Source organism: Trichoderma camerunense (assembly GCF_050948025.1).
Source record: "Trichoderma camerunense strain CBS 138272 chromosome Unknown V8C40scaffold_13, whole genome shotgun sequence".
NCBI lineage: Eukaryota > Fungi > Ascomycota > Sordariomycetes > Hypocreales > Hypocreaceae > Trichoderma > Trichoderma camerunense.
Genome location: NW_028145357.1, coordinates 611486 through 627914, shown reverse-complemented (window position 1 = coordinate 627914; position 16429 = coordinate 611486). Strand labels below are relative to the sequence as shown.

At 46.8% G+C, this 16429-nt stretch overlaps 5 protein-coding genes across 5 annotated transcripts; 3 read left to right on the top strand and 2 right to left on the bottom strand.

The window, feature by feature from the left end:
- Positions 1-983: 983 nt before the first annotated feature.
- On the top strand, positions 984-2683 carry V8C40DRAFT_280748 (NmrA/HSCARG family protein). Its single transcript, XM_083221448.1, has 2 exons — positions 984-1977; positions 2039-2683. Exons 1-2 carry the CDS (start codon positions 1566-1568, stop codon positions 2644-2646), a joined length of 1020 nt encoding a protein of 339 aa, XP_083071256.1. The 5' UTR covers positions 984-1565; the 3' UTR covers positions 2647-2683.
- Positions 2684-2877: 194 nt separating this feature from the next.
- On the bottom strand, positions 2878-3920 carry V8C40DRAFT_267795 (uncharacterized protein; the record flags this gene model as incomplete). Its single annotated transcript, XM_083219889.1, has 2 exons — positions 2878-3434; positions 3491-3920. 2 exons carry the CDS (start codon positions 3918-3920, stop codon positions 2878-2880), a joined length of 987 nt encoding a protein of 328 aa, XP_083071255.1.
- An 856-nt stretch (positions 3921-4776) lies between these two features.
- V8C40DRAFT_250345 (ferric reductase family protein) lies at positions 4777-7469 on the bottom strand. The gene is made up of 7 exons (XM_083216952.1): positions 6897-7469; positions 6796-6836; positions 6441-6743; positions 6153-6382; positions 6027-6088; positions 5855-5976; positions 4777-5796 (listed from the first exon to the last, which is right to left on the bottom strand). Exons 1-7 carry the CDS (start codon positions 7338-7340, stop codon positions 4818-4820), a joined length of 2181 nt encoding a protein of 726 aa, XP_083071254.1. The 5' UTR covers positions 7341-7469; the 3' UTR covers positions 4777-4817.
- Positions 7470-9049: 1580 nt separating this feature from the next.
- On the top strand, positions 9050-12037 carry V8C40DRAFT_275977 (glycoside hydrolase family 95 protein; the record flags this gene model as incomplete). Its single annotated transcript, XM_083220781.1, has 11 exons — positions 9050-9185; positions 9243-9325; positions 9393-9480; positions 9543-9720; positions 9808-10512; positions 10563-10727; positions 10792-10844; positions 10895-11073; positions 11126-11294; positions 11353-11581; positions 11653-12037. The coding sequence occupies 11 exons, from the start codon at positions 9050-9052 to the stop codon at positions 12035-12037; spliced, it is 2370 nt and encodes a 789-aa protein (XP_083071253.1).
- Positions 12038-12857: 820 nt separating this feature from the next.
- V8C40DRAFT_250339 (calcium-activated chloride channel-domain-containing protein) lies at positions 12858-16104 on the top strand. The gene is made up of 5 exons (XM_083216951.1): positions 12858-13541; positions 13601-13754; positions 13847-14141; positions 14214-14642; positions 14715-16104. Exons 1-5 carry the CDS (start codon positions 13412-13414, stop codon positions 15870-15872), a joined length of 2166 nt encoding a protein of 721 aa, XP_083071252.1. The 5' UTR covers positions 12858-13411; the 3' UTR covers positions 15873-16104.
- Positions 16105-16429: the final 325 nt, after the last annotated feature.

Genomic DNA, 16429 nt, shown 5'->3' with positions numbered 1-16429 from the left:
TCCAATTGACCTACACATGAGCTTCAACACAATTACGTTGTGGAACCCGGCCTGCTTATAAATGATGCCGGAAGAGTTGATATGTCAAAGTCTGTCAGGGGTACTTCCAACTCTATCTGCCTCTGTAAAATCTTACGCGCCCTTATGAACCTTTCGATTGCTTGCTGGATAGATGAAGAGAACGAGGTGAAGACTTTGAGAAACGTAAGACCTCGGTTTTGTTTCTTTATCTTATATTAGTTCGACCAAGTAAGCCCCTAAGTCGAGTAATCCCCGCCATCGTGTTTGTAGTCGTGCTCAATTCGATCTGTGTAGTGAGTCTACCTAAAAGAGGTGAGATAGATCTATATTAGGCGACAGATGTGTATCGACACGAGTCGATTTGCACAACCAATTGATATTATCGATCATTGGAATGGCTTCAGCTGCCTGCTTAGTTGTCTGAGCATGCGTAGTAATCTTCAAGAAGGTTCCTTGACTTCATCGTTGCAAACCAAGAAGATGGGTGAATATGAGATACATATGCCATCATAGCAACACCAGAAGACGGATGAATTGTAATCACCGCTGATCACGACATGGCGAATCGGCTCTCTTTATAAACATTCCGACTAATGATGGAAGAGGCGCCCAAAAAATCTCCGAGCCGAGCATCGGTTTCTGACCCAGCAAAACTACAAGCCTGATTGGTGATCAAGGAGAAAAGTCTCCGCTTTGACCATTACTAACATGACTAAAAGAGGCTATTCCAAAGACGGTAACACGTACCCTGGCCATAAAAGCGGGGCATCTCCGATGGTGTAAGTAGCAGTACCTTCATCTTGGTGGTATCTATCCGGAGGTAACAGTAACTCTACTTTGGAGTTGGTTCTGGAATCTCCACATTTATAATCCAATCGATTATCCAGCAGAATCTGTGACGATTTTCTGGCGGCTAAAGTCTCACAATCTTGAGACTCTGGACTACCTATCGCTGACATATCCGGGGACATACTGATAAAAATTGCAGCACTAGAGAAGGGATGCAATGAATGTGTTTCGTTGTGTTGCATTATCTGACCAAAAGTATCATTTTTTGTTTTTGATGCGCCAGTTTGATGAATCCAAATCTTAGTAATTGAGTGGCATCATCATAGCCTTTGACCCCGAAAATTTACAGTATCCGCGGCGTCTCGCTTTACCCCAAGAAGTATAATGACATATCTAAGTAAGGGGCATCCAATTGCATCTCTTACCTTTGGGCTGGCCTTTACAAATGCGGCAATTGCCTAGCTAGAAATACGGTGGGATCAGTAATCGTGGTCACAGAGCATCATTGCGTTTGCAAAACTTTCTGCCTGTCGGACTTGTGACCTCATGAGAGTCTAAATGCTATGAGACATGATTAGTGAACGGTGTAAAGGAGATCGAGAAGATTTAAAATGCAACAGAATATATAAAGAGTTGACAAAGTCTCCCTCTCAGATTATTCCATCATTCAAATCAGCGGTTCGCACAATCAGCCAGCTGGTTAACACGCATACTACACCACAAAAAACAGCATCAAGATAACTCAATAATCCACCATGTCCAAAGTCATTCTCGTCTTGGGCGGAGCCGGAGCTCAAAACTCTGCCGTGGCCCGCGAACTGGTCAAGAACGAGGACTTTTCGGTCAGAATCCTGTCTCGAAATGCCAAGTCCGAGGAGAGCGTCTCTCTGGCGGCCATCCCCCGCATCACCGTGGTTGAAGGCGACACTTATGACGAAGACAACCTCGTTGCTGCATTTGAGGGAGTTCACGCCGTTTTCGTCAACACCAACGGTTTCGCGATTGGTGAGAAGGCTGAGATCTTCTGGGGCATTCGCATCTATGAGATTGCCTACTGGGCTGGCGTCAAGCACTTCATCTACAGCTCTCTGCCGTTTGTTTCTAAGAAGTCTGGGTTCAACCCTAAGTATCGTGTTCCTTTCGTCGATGGCAAGGCAAAGGTTGTCGGTAAGGAACTCATAACCATCTGACATCCCATGGAGAAGTACTAACTTTATCGCCCTTTTAGACTTCTTGAAGGCTCAGCCAACCGACAAGATGAACTGGAGTGCCATTGAAAGCGGCCCCTATCCCGAGTCCCACCTTGCTACATGGTCTCCCGCCAAGGGAGACGATGGTGTCTATGTCTTCCGCATGCCCATCGAAGCTGATGGTGCTATGGCAATGGTAGGATTGGTCGACTTCGCCTGGTTTGCTCGATATATGTTTGAGCATCCCAAGGAATTCGGAGCCGATTTGCTCAGCGTTGGCATTGACCACGTAAATGGCAAGACTATTGCCGAAGCCTTTACCGCGGTGACTGGAGAGCCTGCTCGATTCGAGCCTCTGCCGCTCTCCGCAGTGGCCGATTCGTGGCCAGATACCAAGATTGGTCTTGCTGGATCTCCAGGCTATGAAGACCCGACACTCAAGACCATGGCCGAGATGTTTGTTCCTTGGTTCACAATCTGGCAAGAGAGTGGTGGTAACAAGGGCCTTTGGACTAAGGACTATGCTCGCTTGGACAAGATTCACCCTAATCGCATCAAGACTATTGAGGAGTGGATGCGTTCAGTTGGCTATTCAACTGAGAAATATAAGACTGCTTTGAAAACGGGAATCTTTGGCCAGGCATGAGGTTGAGAAGCAGAATTAGATAGAGCATCATATAGACAAGAAGCGAAAGTAGTCATTATCTCAGCATAGGAATTTACCATCAAATTTAACATCTCTTTTGACGTGTCGTGTCAGTATCCACAATCATATTTTACTACGTATCCCGGTCAAGATGATATAGATTTATTATTGGCATTGTTTGTAATAACCTATGCTATACTAAGCTCTAAAATCAGGATACACCCCTCTTCTTTATGGCAATGCAATTTGCTGATCAACAAATGCAGTGATAGTCTCTTCCGGTGGAGTCCAGTTCACCTTGAGATACTTGTCGGTAACATCCCTATCCATAGTCATAGTTGGCTCCTCCTGAGGCGCAAACTTGATGGCCAAAGAGGGATATTTCGAGCTGATAAAGCTAGCATACTGCTTCCACGTGTAAAGAGGACCAGTAATGGGCAGCTCAGTCCCAGAAGGAACATCGGCATCAATGATTCGTGCCAGTGCAAGTGAGACGTCGCGAACATCCACCATCAGGTAAGGTGTCAACGGAGCATCCGACTGCAGAGTCATCCACATAAGGAAATTCACTCCGCTGAGCTCGCTCGAGGACTTTTGAACCAGGCTAGGCCCAAAGACCTGAGAAGGGTGAACGCTCACAACGGTAAACTTGGGGTTCTCTTTCCTGATCCAGTCGCGGTAAGCTTGGTGAGCGACGATTTTGCCTGTCTGGTACTTGAGAAGCTGGCCAGGCAAGCCTTCAGGGAAAGCCATTTTATAATCGACAGCGAACTTTTCGCCTGTATTGGCTACCAAACTGTTAGCTTATCTGGTTCATTCACGATATTATTCCCGATTAACATACCTTTGATGTGGAAAGGATTGCGCATAACACCATCCATGGGCATCAAAGACAAAAAGGACGACACAATGGCGACTTTTCGAACGCTGGGTTCCTTTTTGGCAGACTCAAGAATCGACAAAGTTCCATTGACCGCAGGATCAACAAAGTCTCTTTCCAGCTCTACTCCCTTGTCGACCATTGCTCCAGCCAGGTGGAAAACATAACTGACGCCCTTCAAGGCATCTTGATAAGCACCGGGTTGTGACATGTCCGGTACGACGGCATATTCGATCTTATCCGCAGCAGAAGGATACAGCTCCTTGATTAACTGAGACTTTTCCTGGCTCCTCACTGCGACACGGACACGGTGACCGGCTTTGAGGACGTCGCCAACAAGGTGAGTTCCGATGTAGCCAGTGGCTCCGGTAATAAAAACAAGGCCCCCAGACATTTTCAAATGCGATTAATTGTAAAAGGTTATGTGCTGTCGACGATAGAAGTGGTGGATGAGGATGTGATGTACCAAGTAGGAGTTCAATAGCAAGAATGAGCGCAGATTTTATATTCGCGAATAGCGTTTCTATCGACTCTATAGACTCTGAAAGCATACTCCTCAGTATCATCGCTTCCCGCTTACTTTTCGCACATAACGGATTGCAGTCGTCCATGAAGTGGCAAGAACATCCGGATTCTATGTCAACAGTTATACAGGAAACGTTAAGCGCTCACTCATCTGCTCAAAGATTATTATTCACAACTTCTCTTTGTCGCTCATTACAACTATATCGTAGGGTTCAATAGATAGGGCCGGATTAGTGAACGTGATGCTAGGTTCGGAGATACTAGTCTCTGGAATATCCGTCTAGAGGCAACTCTCTCCGGAAGCACCGCTTCAAGGAGATACCAAGATATAATTGGTCTAATAGAGTGCAATAGTGGATTTCTTTTTATCTGCGCTTTATTTGACTTGAGCAGCTCCTTGCAAGCAAGACTCTCCGTGGCAAGTCTCTCCGTGGTAACGAGCCGGTGTCACCTTGCACCTTGCACTTTCAGATATTTGTAAAGTAATCTTTCGCGCAGTTTATCTAGATTGCTCGATAGTTCAAGTAACCTTTGGGTGGAGTCTATCAATTTGCCCTATCATATGCCGATTCATGATTTTTGCTGCTGCGAAAGCTTCTGGGGTATTTCTTTGCGCAGCTAACTCAGTGCCCCGTGAGGCATACGACTGCCGCACTACAGTACTCGTGCACAGTATCAATAAAGGAACCTCAGTTTCATTTGATACTTTGTGAAGCATCTCAATCCGAAAGAATTATCCATTCTATAACCAATTCTATAACGCCATCTACCATGTAAAGCTCTCCTCATAATAGTCTATATTGTGATTCCCATTCTTTAATGCATCAACCACCGCCAGCCGTGAATCGTCGGCCATTTTGGCCGGTCCGCATGCCACGACGGCCAAATTACTGCCCTGGGTACCGCGCGCTGCTGACATGACGACTGAGTGAATATTTGGTCGGCCAACATGTTGCTCAACCTTGCTTGGCAAATCATTCGTGCTAAAGTCATTCACTGCAGACATGTAGAGATGCAGCGATAACATGCCTGTCTCAAGGGCGCTTTTGGCCTCTTTAGAGAGAACATCTCGCACGAATGCAGGCTCTCGGACAGCCCAGTGTAGCTCGATTGTGTTAGGCGCTTTAGTCCCGTCGCAAAGAGAGTTCAAGTATGAGAGGGCAACGACAACTCCGGATCCGCCAGCGATGAATACGACTTGTCGATACTCTTGAAGTTGTTGTGTATGGCCGTATGGTCCGTCTACTAGTACCTTAAGTGGCCTCGAGCTCGACTGTTCGTCTGCCAACATATCTCTGAGGCGCTCAGTGAAGCCATTGTATGGCCGAATGAGAAATGTCATGTATTGTTTCTTTGGTTCAGAGGCCATGCGCTCAAGTTGGATCTCTGCAGCAGTTGTCGGTGAAGCCAACAGCGGCTCTTCTTCATCCGAGTATTCCGATGCCTGTGAAAGCTCGCCCGAGGTCGACGCAACAGTAAATGGATGGCTCTCCCAGAATCGCGTGTCGTTCAAGACTGTCAAATAGAAGAAATTGCCGGGTCGGATCTTGTAGAGAGCATTATCGGTGGGTATGGTCAAACGGATGATGTTCGCGGAGTCGCTGTAGCTGGCCAGTGCAGTAGTTGACCAACGTCCAGGATTGTATATGATGATTCGTAGGAGTCTCATTACTCGATCAAAAACCCAAATGAATGCAGGGACCCAAAACAGGGCATCGTATTCTCCATTAAATACTGAAACGTGTCTGCAGTTGCGTTAGTCCTACTGAGAGTGTCAACATACAATGGGAGTAGCAGGCTTACCCGAGCATTGTGAAGAGGATAAGGATAGAGAGTCCGATATGTATGATGAGGAATGCTTCATAGAAGCGACGTCGTATCCAATAGACGGAAAGTATTAATAGTGCACACATAGCAATAGTGGCCTATCGATGAGTTAGAACATTCTTCAAGCATGGGCACTTGGCTTTCATACCATTTGACCGGCGTTCCAAAACCACATGGTAAACCACGATGCGTAATAAGTCCAGCCTCCGTCTAGGTAAACATTAGTATTGAGGGATGTATTTTATTCATATGAATGGACGTTCCATCAACTCACTCATAAAGATAAGAACAGTGTAAAGAATGGAATGAACAACGGCTTCAAGGGTCGAGACTCGGGCACACCATCGGTGGAAGTTGTTGTATGTTCCAAAATCCCAGCCGGTAAGCCACATGGCAACATTGTTTCTCATTCCGAACAGCCAAATAAAAGGGAAATTAGCAAAGGACACTATTCCTGTCCGATCTGACACGTAGCGCAACACCTGTCTAGTTGGCCCGTCAAAACTGTGTAGATGATGAGTATCAACGCCTAGAAACATTAGTGAGGAGGGGATGAGCCTACTAGAGATTTTCATCAATGATTCTATAGCCATGTATGCAGAACACAATGTTCATTATAAGAAACAGTGTAATTGTGAGTGACTGGATGCGCGGTGGAATCGTGGCCCACCACACGTTTTGCGCACATCTATATCCAAATGTCGCGGGGATGATGATGTTGCGCTTGAACCACGATTCTGTTTCTGTCCAGATTCCGACAGAGTCAAAGTTGTTCTGTCTGCCACAAAGCTGGGTGATCGCAAGATGGACCTTGTACGCAACACCTACAAATACCACCGCAACCCAGAATACCATTACTCCGATACTAAGGTTGCGTTAGCCAAGCCTCGTTGCCATTAGATCGTAAGAAGAATTACCCATAGAAGTAATGATGTCTCTGTGCATATTTGACGGCATCCTAAGAGAAATTAGTATTGCATAAGAAGAGACACAAGCGCCAATAGATGAGTCTACATACCAAGGTATCGAACCAGGAAATGAACCACTCGGGCGACGGGATTACCACCTCCTGCGATGTGTTTCCAGCGTCAAACGAATCATTCTTGCCGATTCTTGTTAATCCGGCTATTTCTTCATCTGTGTAATCTGTTTTAAATGCCGGGATGGGGCTCCCGAAAGAGGCATAACAAGTAGCATTACGATGTTGCAGCGCAGAGTCGCGCGTCTCCGCTCCACAGTTTAGATCGAGGCACAGATACTCTGATGATAACGCGAGGCGGCTTTGACAAGCCTGTCGTTTGGGTGATGCTGCTGAATCGACATCGCTATATCGCACAGACTTGAGTGAATTCTCGCAGCTCTTCACGCACAGTTTAGGTGAGTCTTTGGGAGAAAGGGGTTGAGCGTTGGAGAGATGAGCAAGCAGCGATAAATACAGGGTTACTCGAGTGAAACGTCTCATCGCGCGGCTTTCGATGCAGCATATTGGTGCCAGTAGGCGATATTGTGATGGACCTCCAAACCGACCGTGATGCTGCGATATTTTAGGTCGTGAATCACGAGCCGAAAATTGGAAACATCAGCTGATTCGGTGCCTCTGCACTCCCTACGGCACACATTAATTCGCTCCGACCCATGATCAACTGATGGCTTATCTGATTGATAAGATCCACCGACAGCCGAAGTTTGCTCGACAAATCACGTCTCTGTTCCTGGTTGACAAAGCCTGGTGCTCGTATAAAGTCTAGCGTTCTTAGTAACGTATGTAAGAGCCGGATCAGCCGATGTCGGCTGTTGTTATAGAGGCCGGAGTCTCTCTGAGTTGACCGTGCTCAAGGTGCAGCTTATAGCCCTACTCCTTATTACTATATATATTTCTTTGTTTTAGTTTAAACCTGACCTTTTCATACCCCTTTTTATTTCCACATTTGAAGCATCAAGAAGCTAAACTTGTTTTCCGGCAATGCGGTGTTTGCTAAGCTACCGACTTCACTAGTAATTATTCACCACGTCGCTGAAACTAGAACGGCGTTTCAATTCCAACCGACGGAAGTTGAGCAGTTTCGCTATTGTGCTTGAAAATAATGATTCTCTTGCGAGCAAAGTCATCTATCGGATGATTGACGGTCACGAAAAGGAGATGGCAACGTAAATAAGCGCTTATCCGTACCGTATCCGCACCGTATCCCGGATCGCATTCTTGTGTACGGAGTAATTTGGAGAGAAATGAATTGCTATGCGTAATTGCGATATCCGATAGCGTTGAAGACGATCTTTTGTTTAGAGCACCGTCTATTTATGAAAAAGGATAGCACGCTTGGTCAGCAGTAAAAGTGCATTGCTCAGAAGGAGTTACTGCATTGTGTTAACTGATCTATGAAACAAAACGTTTCGCATAATTGCAGGTCATCTGCCACTAAAGCCTCGCTCAAATTACTTAAAATAGGACAACACAACTGCTATAAGCATAGGTATCTTCTGGGGGATGATCCCATCGTAGTTGTCATAATAGAACAGTTGCCCCAAAAAGTGTTCTTAAAAGAGAGACTGGTCTCACTACTCAGCTCATATCTCACCTTTTCAATTACGAAACTTGAACCAACTTGATATCCGCAATTTGACGGTTTCTCCGTTTCTCGAAACATAGCTAAGACGATTCTTCCAACAGGCCGAGGCTAGCACTGCTGCCGTCGGCAAGTAGCATTTCCCCACGATTGGCCCCTGTCGATTACCGGCGCAGCGAGATCAGTGCAACTGACCTACTTTCTGCATTTCAATTAGCATATGGTTTTCGAGACATCCCAAAGCCGTAAAACTGATGCCATGAATGGCATGGCGTTTCCCTCGCTCACACCCGTCGGGTCTAATAAGACAACACCCTACGGGACGGTTAATTTCCCTCCACGATGCGACACGACGAAGAGCTCGACGACTTCTCCAATATCGTCGTGTTCATGTAGTAAACTATGCTACTATGGGGATCGCTGATAGACGTTTAGGCTTCCAACCCCGCATTATCTTGGGATCGTTATGGATCACGATGGTTCACACGATGCTGGGGTAACTCAATCGCGACTATTTAAGAAGGTGGGATGGCCCATCAAGTTGTTCTAAGACTCAACGGTTGTTTCACTCTCAACGCCTCTGCATACAAAGTAGCATTGGCCGACAATGTTGCGGACGGGGCTCATCGCTCTCGCTGCTTGCGCTCAATGCGCAAGCGCGAGGAAACTATGGGCAACTGAACCGGCAGACCCAGACAACATTATCATGACAGCTTATCCTCTGGGAAATGGAAAGCTTGGAGGTTGGTGTGGAAATCGATTCACTACAAGACAAGACGACTAATGTTGATCAAATTTAGCGATGCCCCTTGGGTTGGTTGGAGAGGACATTGTGATTCTAAATGAACACAGTCTTTGGTCTGGAGGCCCTTTCGAAAGCCCTGTAAGCAATCAAATCCTTGCTTCCGCTACCGACTTTGGTTTGTTTAACCTGATTGACTTTGCTACAGGACTACACTGGTGCCAACCCACCGGCTCCAGTCTACACTGCCCTGCCGGGTATTAGACAGACAATTTGGGACACTCAAATCAACAACGGTTTGTTGCGCTGGACTTAATTGCGGATGTTGCGACTCGCTAATGCGTTCCTTTCTCAACAGATATTAGTGCGTTATATGGAGATCCAAACAACTACCATTATGGCAACTATGAGACTCTGGGAAATCTCACAGTCAAGATTGCGGGAGTCAGCAAATACAGCTCTTACAATCGCGCGCTGGATCTTGAGACTGGTATTCATACAACCGCCTTTACATCGAATGGTGCCAAGTTTACCATGTACGTATATCTCGAAACGGCGCTCCTAAAGCACCGTTAGCTTTTTTTTTGAAGAAGCAATCGTTTCGAAACTGACAAAGCATGTAGAACTACTTTCTGCACCTTTCCCGACCAGGTCTGCGCTTACAACGTCCAGTCAAACAAGCCACTGCCAGATGTGACCATTGGATTACAGGACAACCAACGAAGCAACCCATCGTCCAACTCTTCATGCGACGCCAATGGAGTTCGTTTGAGAGGACAGACTGCACAGGATATTGGCATGATCTTTGACGCTCGTGCCCAAGTTCTTAATCGGCCCAGGGCAGCAACGTGTACATCGGCCCACGAACTCCTTGTTCCTTCAGATCGCAGAACTACCTCTGTAACGGTGGTATACGCAGCCGGAACAAACTATGACCAAAAGAAGGGAACCAGGGCCAGCAACTACTCCTTCAAGGGCGTCGATCCTGCAGCAGCTGTCGTCTCCACCATCAAGGCCGTCGAGAAGAAAAGCTTCACCAGCATGTACAACGCCCATGTCAAGGATCACAATGCGCTTTTCAGCCAATTCACATTGAGTCTGCCAGATTCTGAGCACTCAGCTTCCGTGCCTACAGCGACACTGATGGAGAACTACGACTATAACGTTGGTAACCCATTCGTGGAGAACCTCCTCTTCGATTACGGCAGATACCTTTTCATCGGTTCATGCAGAGATGGATCTTTGCCACCCAATTTGCAGGGCATGTGGACAGAGAACCAATTCCCGGCTTGGAGTTCGGATTATCATGTTGATGTCAACGTTCAGATGTAAGTTGACCTCGTCCGTACGCCGACTTTAACTGATCATGATGCCATAGGAATCACTGGCACACTGAACAAACCGGTCTCGGTGATATCCAGGGGCCTTTGTGGGATTTTATAATCGACACGTGGGTGCCGCGTGGAACAGAGACAGCAGAATTGTTATATGACGCTCCTGGATTTGTGGGATTCAGCAATCTCAACACATTCGGGTTTACGGGGTAAGGCTCCAACTAAATCTAATTCTGACCATACTTATTGATGAACTTGCTAACCGCTTTGAAGACAAATGAACTCTGCTGTGTGGTCCAACTACCCAGCATCCGCCGCCTGGCTTAGTGAGTGCACCCAACTGATTTTTATTTACCACATTCTTACCATTTGACAGTGCAAAATGTCTGGAACCGATATGACTACGGTCGCGACACGCACTGGTGGAAGACTGTTGGGTATCCGCTCATGAAGTCGGTTGCCGAGTACTGGATCCATGAGATGGTGCCTGATCTCTATTCGAACGATGGAACTCTTGTTGCCGCTCCTTGCAACTCGCCTGAGCATGGTTGGACGGTAAGCATAATGTTTACCTAGGCAGTCCATTCCATTTTACTGACTTGATTAGACCTTTGGCTGCACACACTACCAGCAGCTTGTTTGGGAAATCTTTGACCATATCATCGACAGTTGGGAAGACTCCGGCGATAAAAACACCACCTTCCTCGAGACCGTAAAGGAGACACAGTCAAAGCTCTCTCCGGGTATTATTATTGGCTGGTTCGGCCAAATCCAAGGTACGCATATCACTAATATCGCATTGCCTTTAAGAATGCCATCACTAAGACCAAGCAGAATGGAAGATCGGTTGGGATCAGCCCGACGATGAGCACCGTCACCTTTCTCATCTCGTGGGCTGGTATCCTGGCTACAGCATCGGCACGCACATGTGGAACAAGACTATCACCGATGCCGTCAATGTTAGTCTGACAGCGAGAGGAAACGGCACCGCTGATTCGAACACTGGTTGGGAGAAGGTCTGGCGAGTCGCATGCTGGGCCCAGCTCAATAATACCGACATTGCGTAAGTTTCCACCTCTTTAATCTTTTCTGTTCCACTTCCGATTCCACATTCTTACTTATACTTGGCCGCAGATACACCTACCTGAAGTATGCCATCGATATGAACTACGCAAACAACGGCTTTTCCGTATACACCTCTGGCAACAGTTGGCCATACGAGCTAGCTGCGCCGTTCCAGATCGACGCCAACTTCGGATACAGCGCCGCCGTGTTGGCCATGCTGATCACTGATCTGCCAGTTCCATCTGCATCCAATGCCATCCACACGGTTATCTTGGGTCCAGCTATTCCATCAGAATGGAAGGGCGGTTCTGTTCAAGGCATGCGCATTAGAGGGGGCGGATCTGTGGACTTTTCGTGGGATAATAACGGCTTGGTGAACAAGGTGACGCTGCATAACCACAAGGCGCCGATTAAGATTGTCGATGTGAATAGCAAGGTTTTGCTTCACAAGTAGAGGAGGAAAGATGATCTTTTTGTATTAGTTATGTAAGCTCAGTAGAAATGCTGCGAATGATGTGATTCCTTGAAAGGTTGCCTCTTCACGTTTTGGGTGAGATTGAAGCATGTCAGTATCGTCAACTCCGACAACTAGGCCTATTCACTGCGATGGTGATCACCGGTTGATTGACGGATTCTTGGGTCCAGTGAATCTCTGAACAACTCAATGAAAACATGCAGATGACTTGTGAAAAATGATCAGCTACCTACCCCGCCTTCATACAAGGATGAGCAAACTACCATGATCTTAGGTATGTATCACACGCTAATCTGACGCGTAAGGTATAATAGCTTGGGTAAGATGCTTTTTTTAGTTGACTATCTACCTGGGTAGATATCGCTGGTTCAATATATTCATCAGCCTCTGTCATAATGTGTATGCTTTTGGCTGAAGCATCTACACCAAGAATAGATAAAGGGGCAGCTTGGCAGGAGCTCAACCCATTGCTCCTCTGTATGATCTACGCGGGCTACGTAATGTTGTGAGCATCCATATTACTTGGCTTGACCGTAGCGGGGATGCCGCGATGTGGCTTATGTGCCATAGGTGCCACGAAATTAGCTGAATACTGAACAGTCTGTTCTCGCGGGTATGACGGTGGGGTTTTTGGCTGCTTCTAGCAAACAAGCCAACAGTTCATTCAATTCCCAGGCTATCACATTTCTCAATCTAGTTATTATACCCGTCTAGAGCTATAGATGTTCAAGATACACAAAAGAAAGAGTCTCTAGACTGGTTAATTCACTCGTCGTGGCGAAATTTGGCAGCGGGTGGAGCAGCTGGCTATAAGACAGGCTGTCAATTACTTGTTTCCCCTGCTATTTTACCCCCTAAGCTAAGCGTGAATCAGTCCTTTCAGCACCGGCACCCAGAGCCGAGAAAGCTAAGATGGACAGCCAATGAAGCATCTCGATTCTGACGGATTCCTTGCAGCCCTACCCACTGTACACATGTCCCGCGGTCAAAGCTCTTGACACCTCTGGGACAGGAGCTTCATCTTTCTTTGCGTTCTTTGCGTCTGTATCTGCTTCTTGTGTGACTGGTTTGCCCGTCGGCTAGTTTTCCTGGAGTGAAATATCGCATTTCACTGTTCACAGGCCTCCGTTCTCTTTCAACCACTCGGAGAACAGCCTTCGGTTCTATCGAAACAAAAAATTCCCGGAGCTTCGGCCCCTCCTAATATCGCGTCCGCGGACAGATAGTCGGACAGTTTGGCCTCCAATAGCAGGCACGCCAGACCTATCGCCGAGAGTGCTCCGAGGCCCCTCCATCTCAAGCAAGCAGAGGGGAAAACTGGTCATTTGTATATGCCGGCACCACTCTGTCGCGATGTCTCGTCATTTGGAAGTACCGCCGGTTAAAGATCCGGAGCTTCGCCGGTCACCGTCACCACCTCCATCACGCGCTCATGTAACATACAACGACAAATACGTTGTCGTTTATGACTTTAGTGATACAGGTATTCCTTGCTATGATCATCGTCATCTACAAACGAGCTGCATCTAAAAATCAGGTTAGACTACGAGACAGCCACAGATGAGTTCACTGCCCTGCTCAAAAACTTGGAGGCTACTGGCCTCCATGTTGAAGTAAGACCGGGATATGAGCAAACAATCCTGCTCTTTGTAAAGGCGCCAAGCGCGCTTCTCGGAAACAGAGTTTACAAATTGAGGTATGTACTTTCGCACAAATTTTCTTTTTTCCTCTCTCTTTATACAAAGCTTTGCTTTGTCAAAAGAATGAAGCTAATATGGTGTGATGCAGAGTGAGGGATTGGCTTTATGGCGTCACTCAAACGCGGCCACCGGGCAATAAGTATACCATCGTGCGAGCATGGTACGAGGCTGAAGATATTTTGTCCATGGACCATTTGGTCAACTGGCCACAATCCATGGGAGGAGCGGGCATTACTCCAGGCATCGGTCAATGGAAGAATGTCAAGGCTATTTACCCTATGCACAATGATAAAGTCAACCAGGCTCTCCTACGGGGTCTCAGTAAGAAGCTGCTCCTTAGTATCGAAGACCTAGACAAGATTCGAGACCTCTTCGGTTCAAAAGTATGTGAATCTCACAGCAGCCATACAGCTATTTCTAGAAATATTTGCTAATTATATGCTTTCACGTCATAGGTATCATTTTACTTTGCATTTGGTCAATCATATTCGGCTTTTCTCATCTTCCCAGCCATTACCGGCCTCTTCACCTGGCTATGGCTTCCCAAATACTCCATCGTCTACACAATCCTAACCGTTGTATGGTGTACCGTCTTTCTAGAATATTGGAAAGTCCGAGAAGTCGACCTGAGTGTTCGCTGGCAGGTGAGGGGAGTAAACAAAACGAAGACAAACCGACCGGAATACAAGTATGAGAAAGTCATTGTGGACCAATACGGCCGAACTATTCACTACAGTCCCAAGTGGAAGCAGATTTCACGGCAGCTTCTTCAGGTGCCTTTCATGGCCATCGCTACTGTAGCGCTCGGCATTCTGATTAGCGCAGTATTTGCTGTCGAGATTCTGATATCCGATTCATATGATGGTCCGAACAACTTCTACCTTGTGAGTCGCGTTCCCGGCTAGATATATGGTGGAGAGCAAATTAAGAAGCACCTGACTGATGCCAGACCATAGGATTATTTGCCCACGGTTTTACTGGCTGTTCTGATTCCCTACATCAGTTCATACCTCGAAACAGTGGCCAAGTGGTTAACAAACTTTGAGAACCACCGAACAGCAGACAATCACGAAATGTCACTCACGCAAAAGATTTTCGTTCTCAGCATCATCACAAACTATCTGCCCATCCTTCTCACTGCATTTGTCTATGTGCCCTTTGGCGACCAAATATTCCCTTGGCTTGAGGGTCACATTGTTCGGTTCGCGCCCAGTATCGGCCACCATCTCACCGAAATACCTTTCCGACTGGATTCTGACCGTCTGCGCCACGAGGTTATTACGTTGACTGTTACCGGACAACTGTCGAGCTTTTTCGAGGAAAACATCTTGCCTTTGATCAAGCACAAGATGAGCGGCTGGTATCGAGAATACCGCCGCGCTTATACAAAGGATACGATTCTCATCTCCATGGTCACCGACGACCAGGATGAGGCCGAATTCTTAGAAAAGCGCCGCAACGAGGCCACATTAGAGCACTATAATGTCCAGGATGACATTGCGGAGCTGGTTCTTCAGTTTGGATATCTGGCCTTGTTTTCGTCAGCCTGGCCACTCATCCCACTGGGCTTCCTCATCAATAATTGGGTCGAGCTTCGGTCCGATTTTGCAAAGATTAGCATTGAGCACCAGAGACCTGCACCAGTCCGAGCAGATGGCATTGGGCCTTGGATCGTGTCTCTGGAAATTCTCGTGTGGCTAGGAAGCATCACCTCCGCATCGATTGTTCATCTATTCAGCACTGATGGAGTTTTGAGCGGGGGCTGGTCGACTCTGCCTTTGACTATCTTCATCAGCGAGCATATTCTCCTGGCTTTAACGGCAGTGGCTCGCGTCATTTTCCAGCGATTTGGCTCCAAGGAGCTACGCAGGGAGAGAAGCGAACAGTACGCAAGAAGGCTGTCTATCTTGGAAGAAATTGAGGAGCATAAGCGTGACGGAGAAAACATTGGTCCTAGAGAGCGAGAGCGCAGGAAATCGCTGCTGATTGCGGGCAACGAGAGCTTCTGGACAAAGCAGTTGGAAGACGGGGCGAGCGCGGCAGCTGGGATGAAGTTGATTACGCTGGCGAGAAAATGGACAGAGTCGAATGGAGAACTCAAGAAAAAACAGTAGACTTGACTACTACTAATGGCTAGGAAGTTGGTATGCAGACTTGAGGGCGATATGTTTCGAATCGTCGAGGAAGAGATCGATATCTTATGGGGAGCAATCGTAACATTGTGCTGCATTTTTGGATCATCACATAGGACAGATATGAATCATCACGCAATAGCAATGCGAGGCACACATAAAAGTAGTCTACTTATAATATTTCGCTAGTTATTACATGGGCAACTTGAGGAGGTTTGATGCATCCAAAGGCTCTTCCACCAATATGCATTATTTTACACAATTACCTACCCGACGATATAACCACCTCAGTAAAAGCTGCATTGCACTGGTAGGTGCCTAAGTGCATACCAGAGCCAATGGGTATGTACCTAGCTAGCCTACCAAAATACTGAGTAATGTGCAGGTATAGGGAGGTCTGTCTTTGCGGCGGGAAATATTATCCAGCATCCCAAATTCAGTATCCAACACCCTAGCGACTGCGTAAAATTTAAGTATTAGAAAAAGATGCAAAAATAATATAAATAGAAGCCACCTTTATACTACCATTACTACTTTCT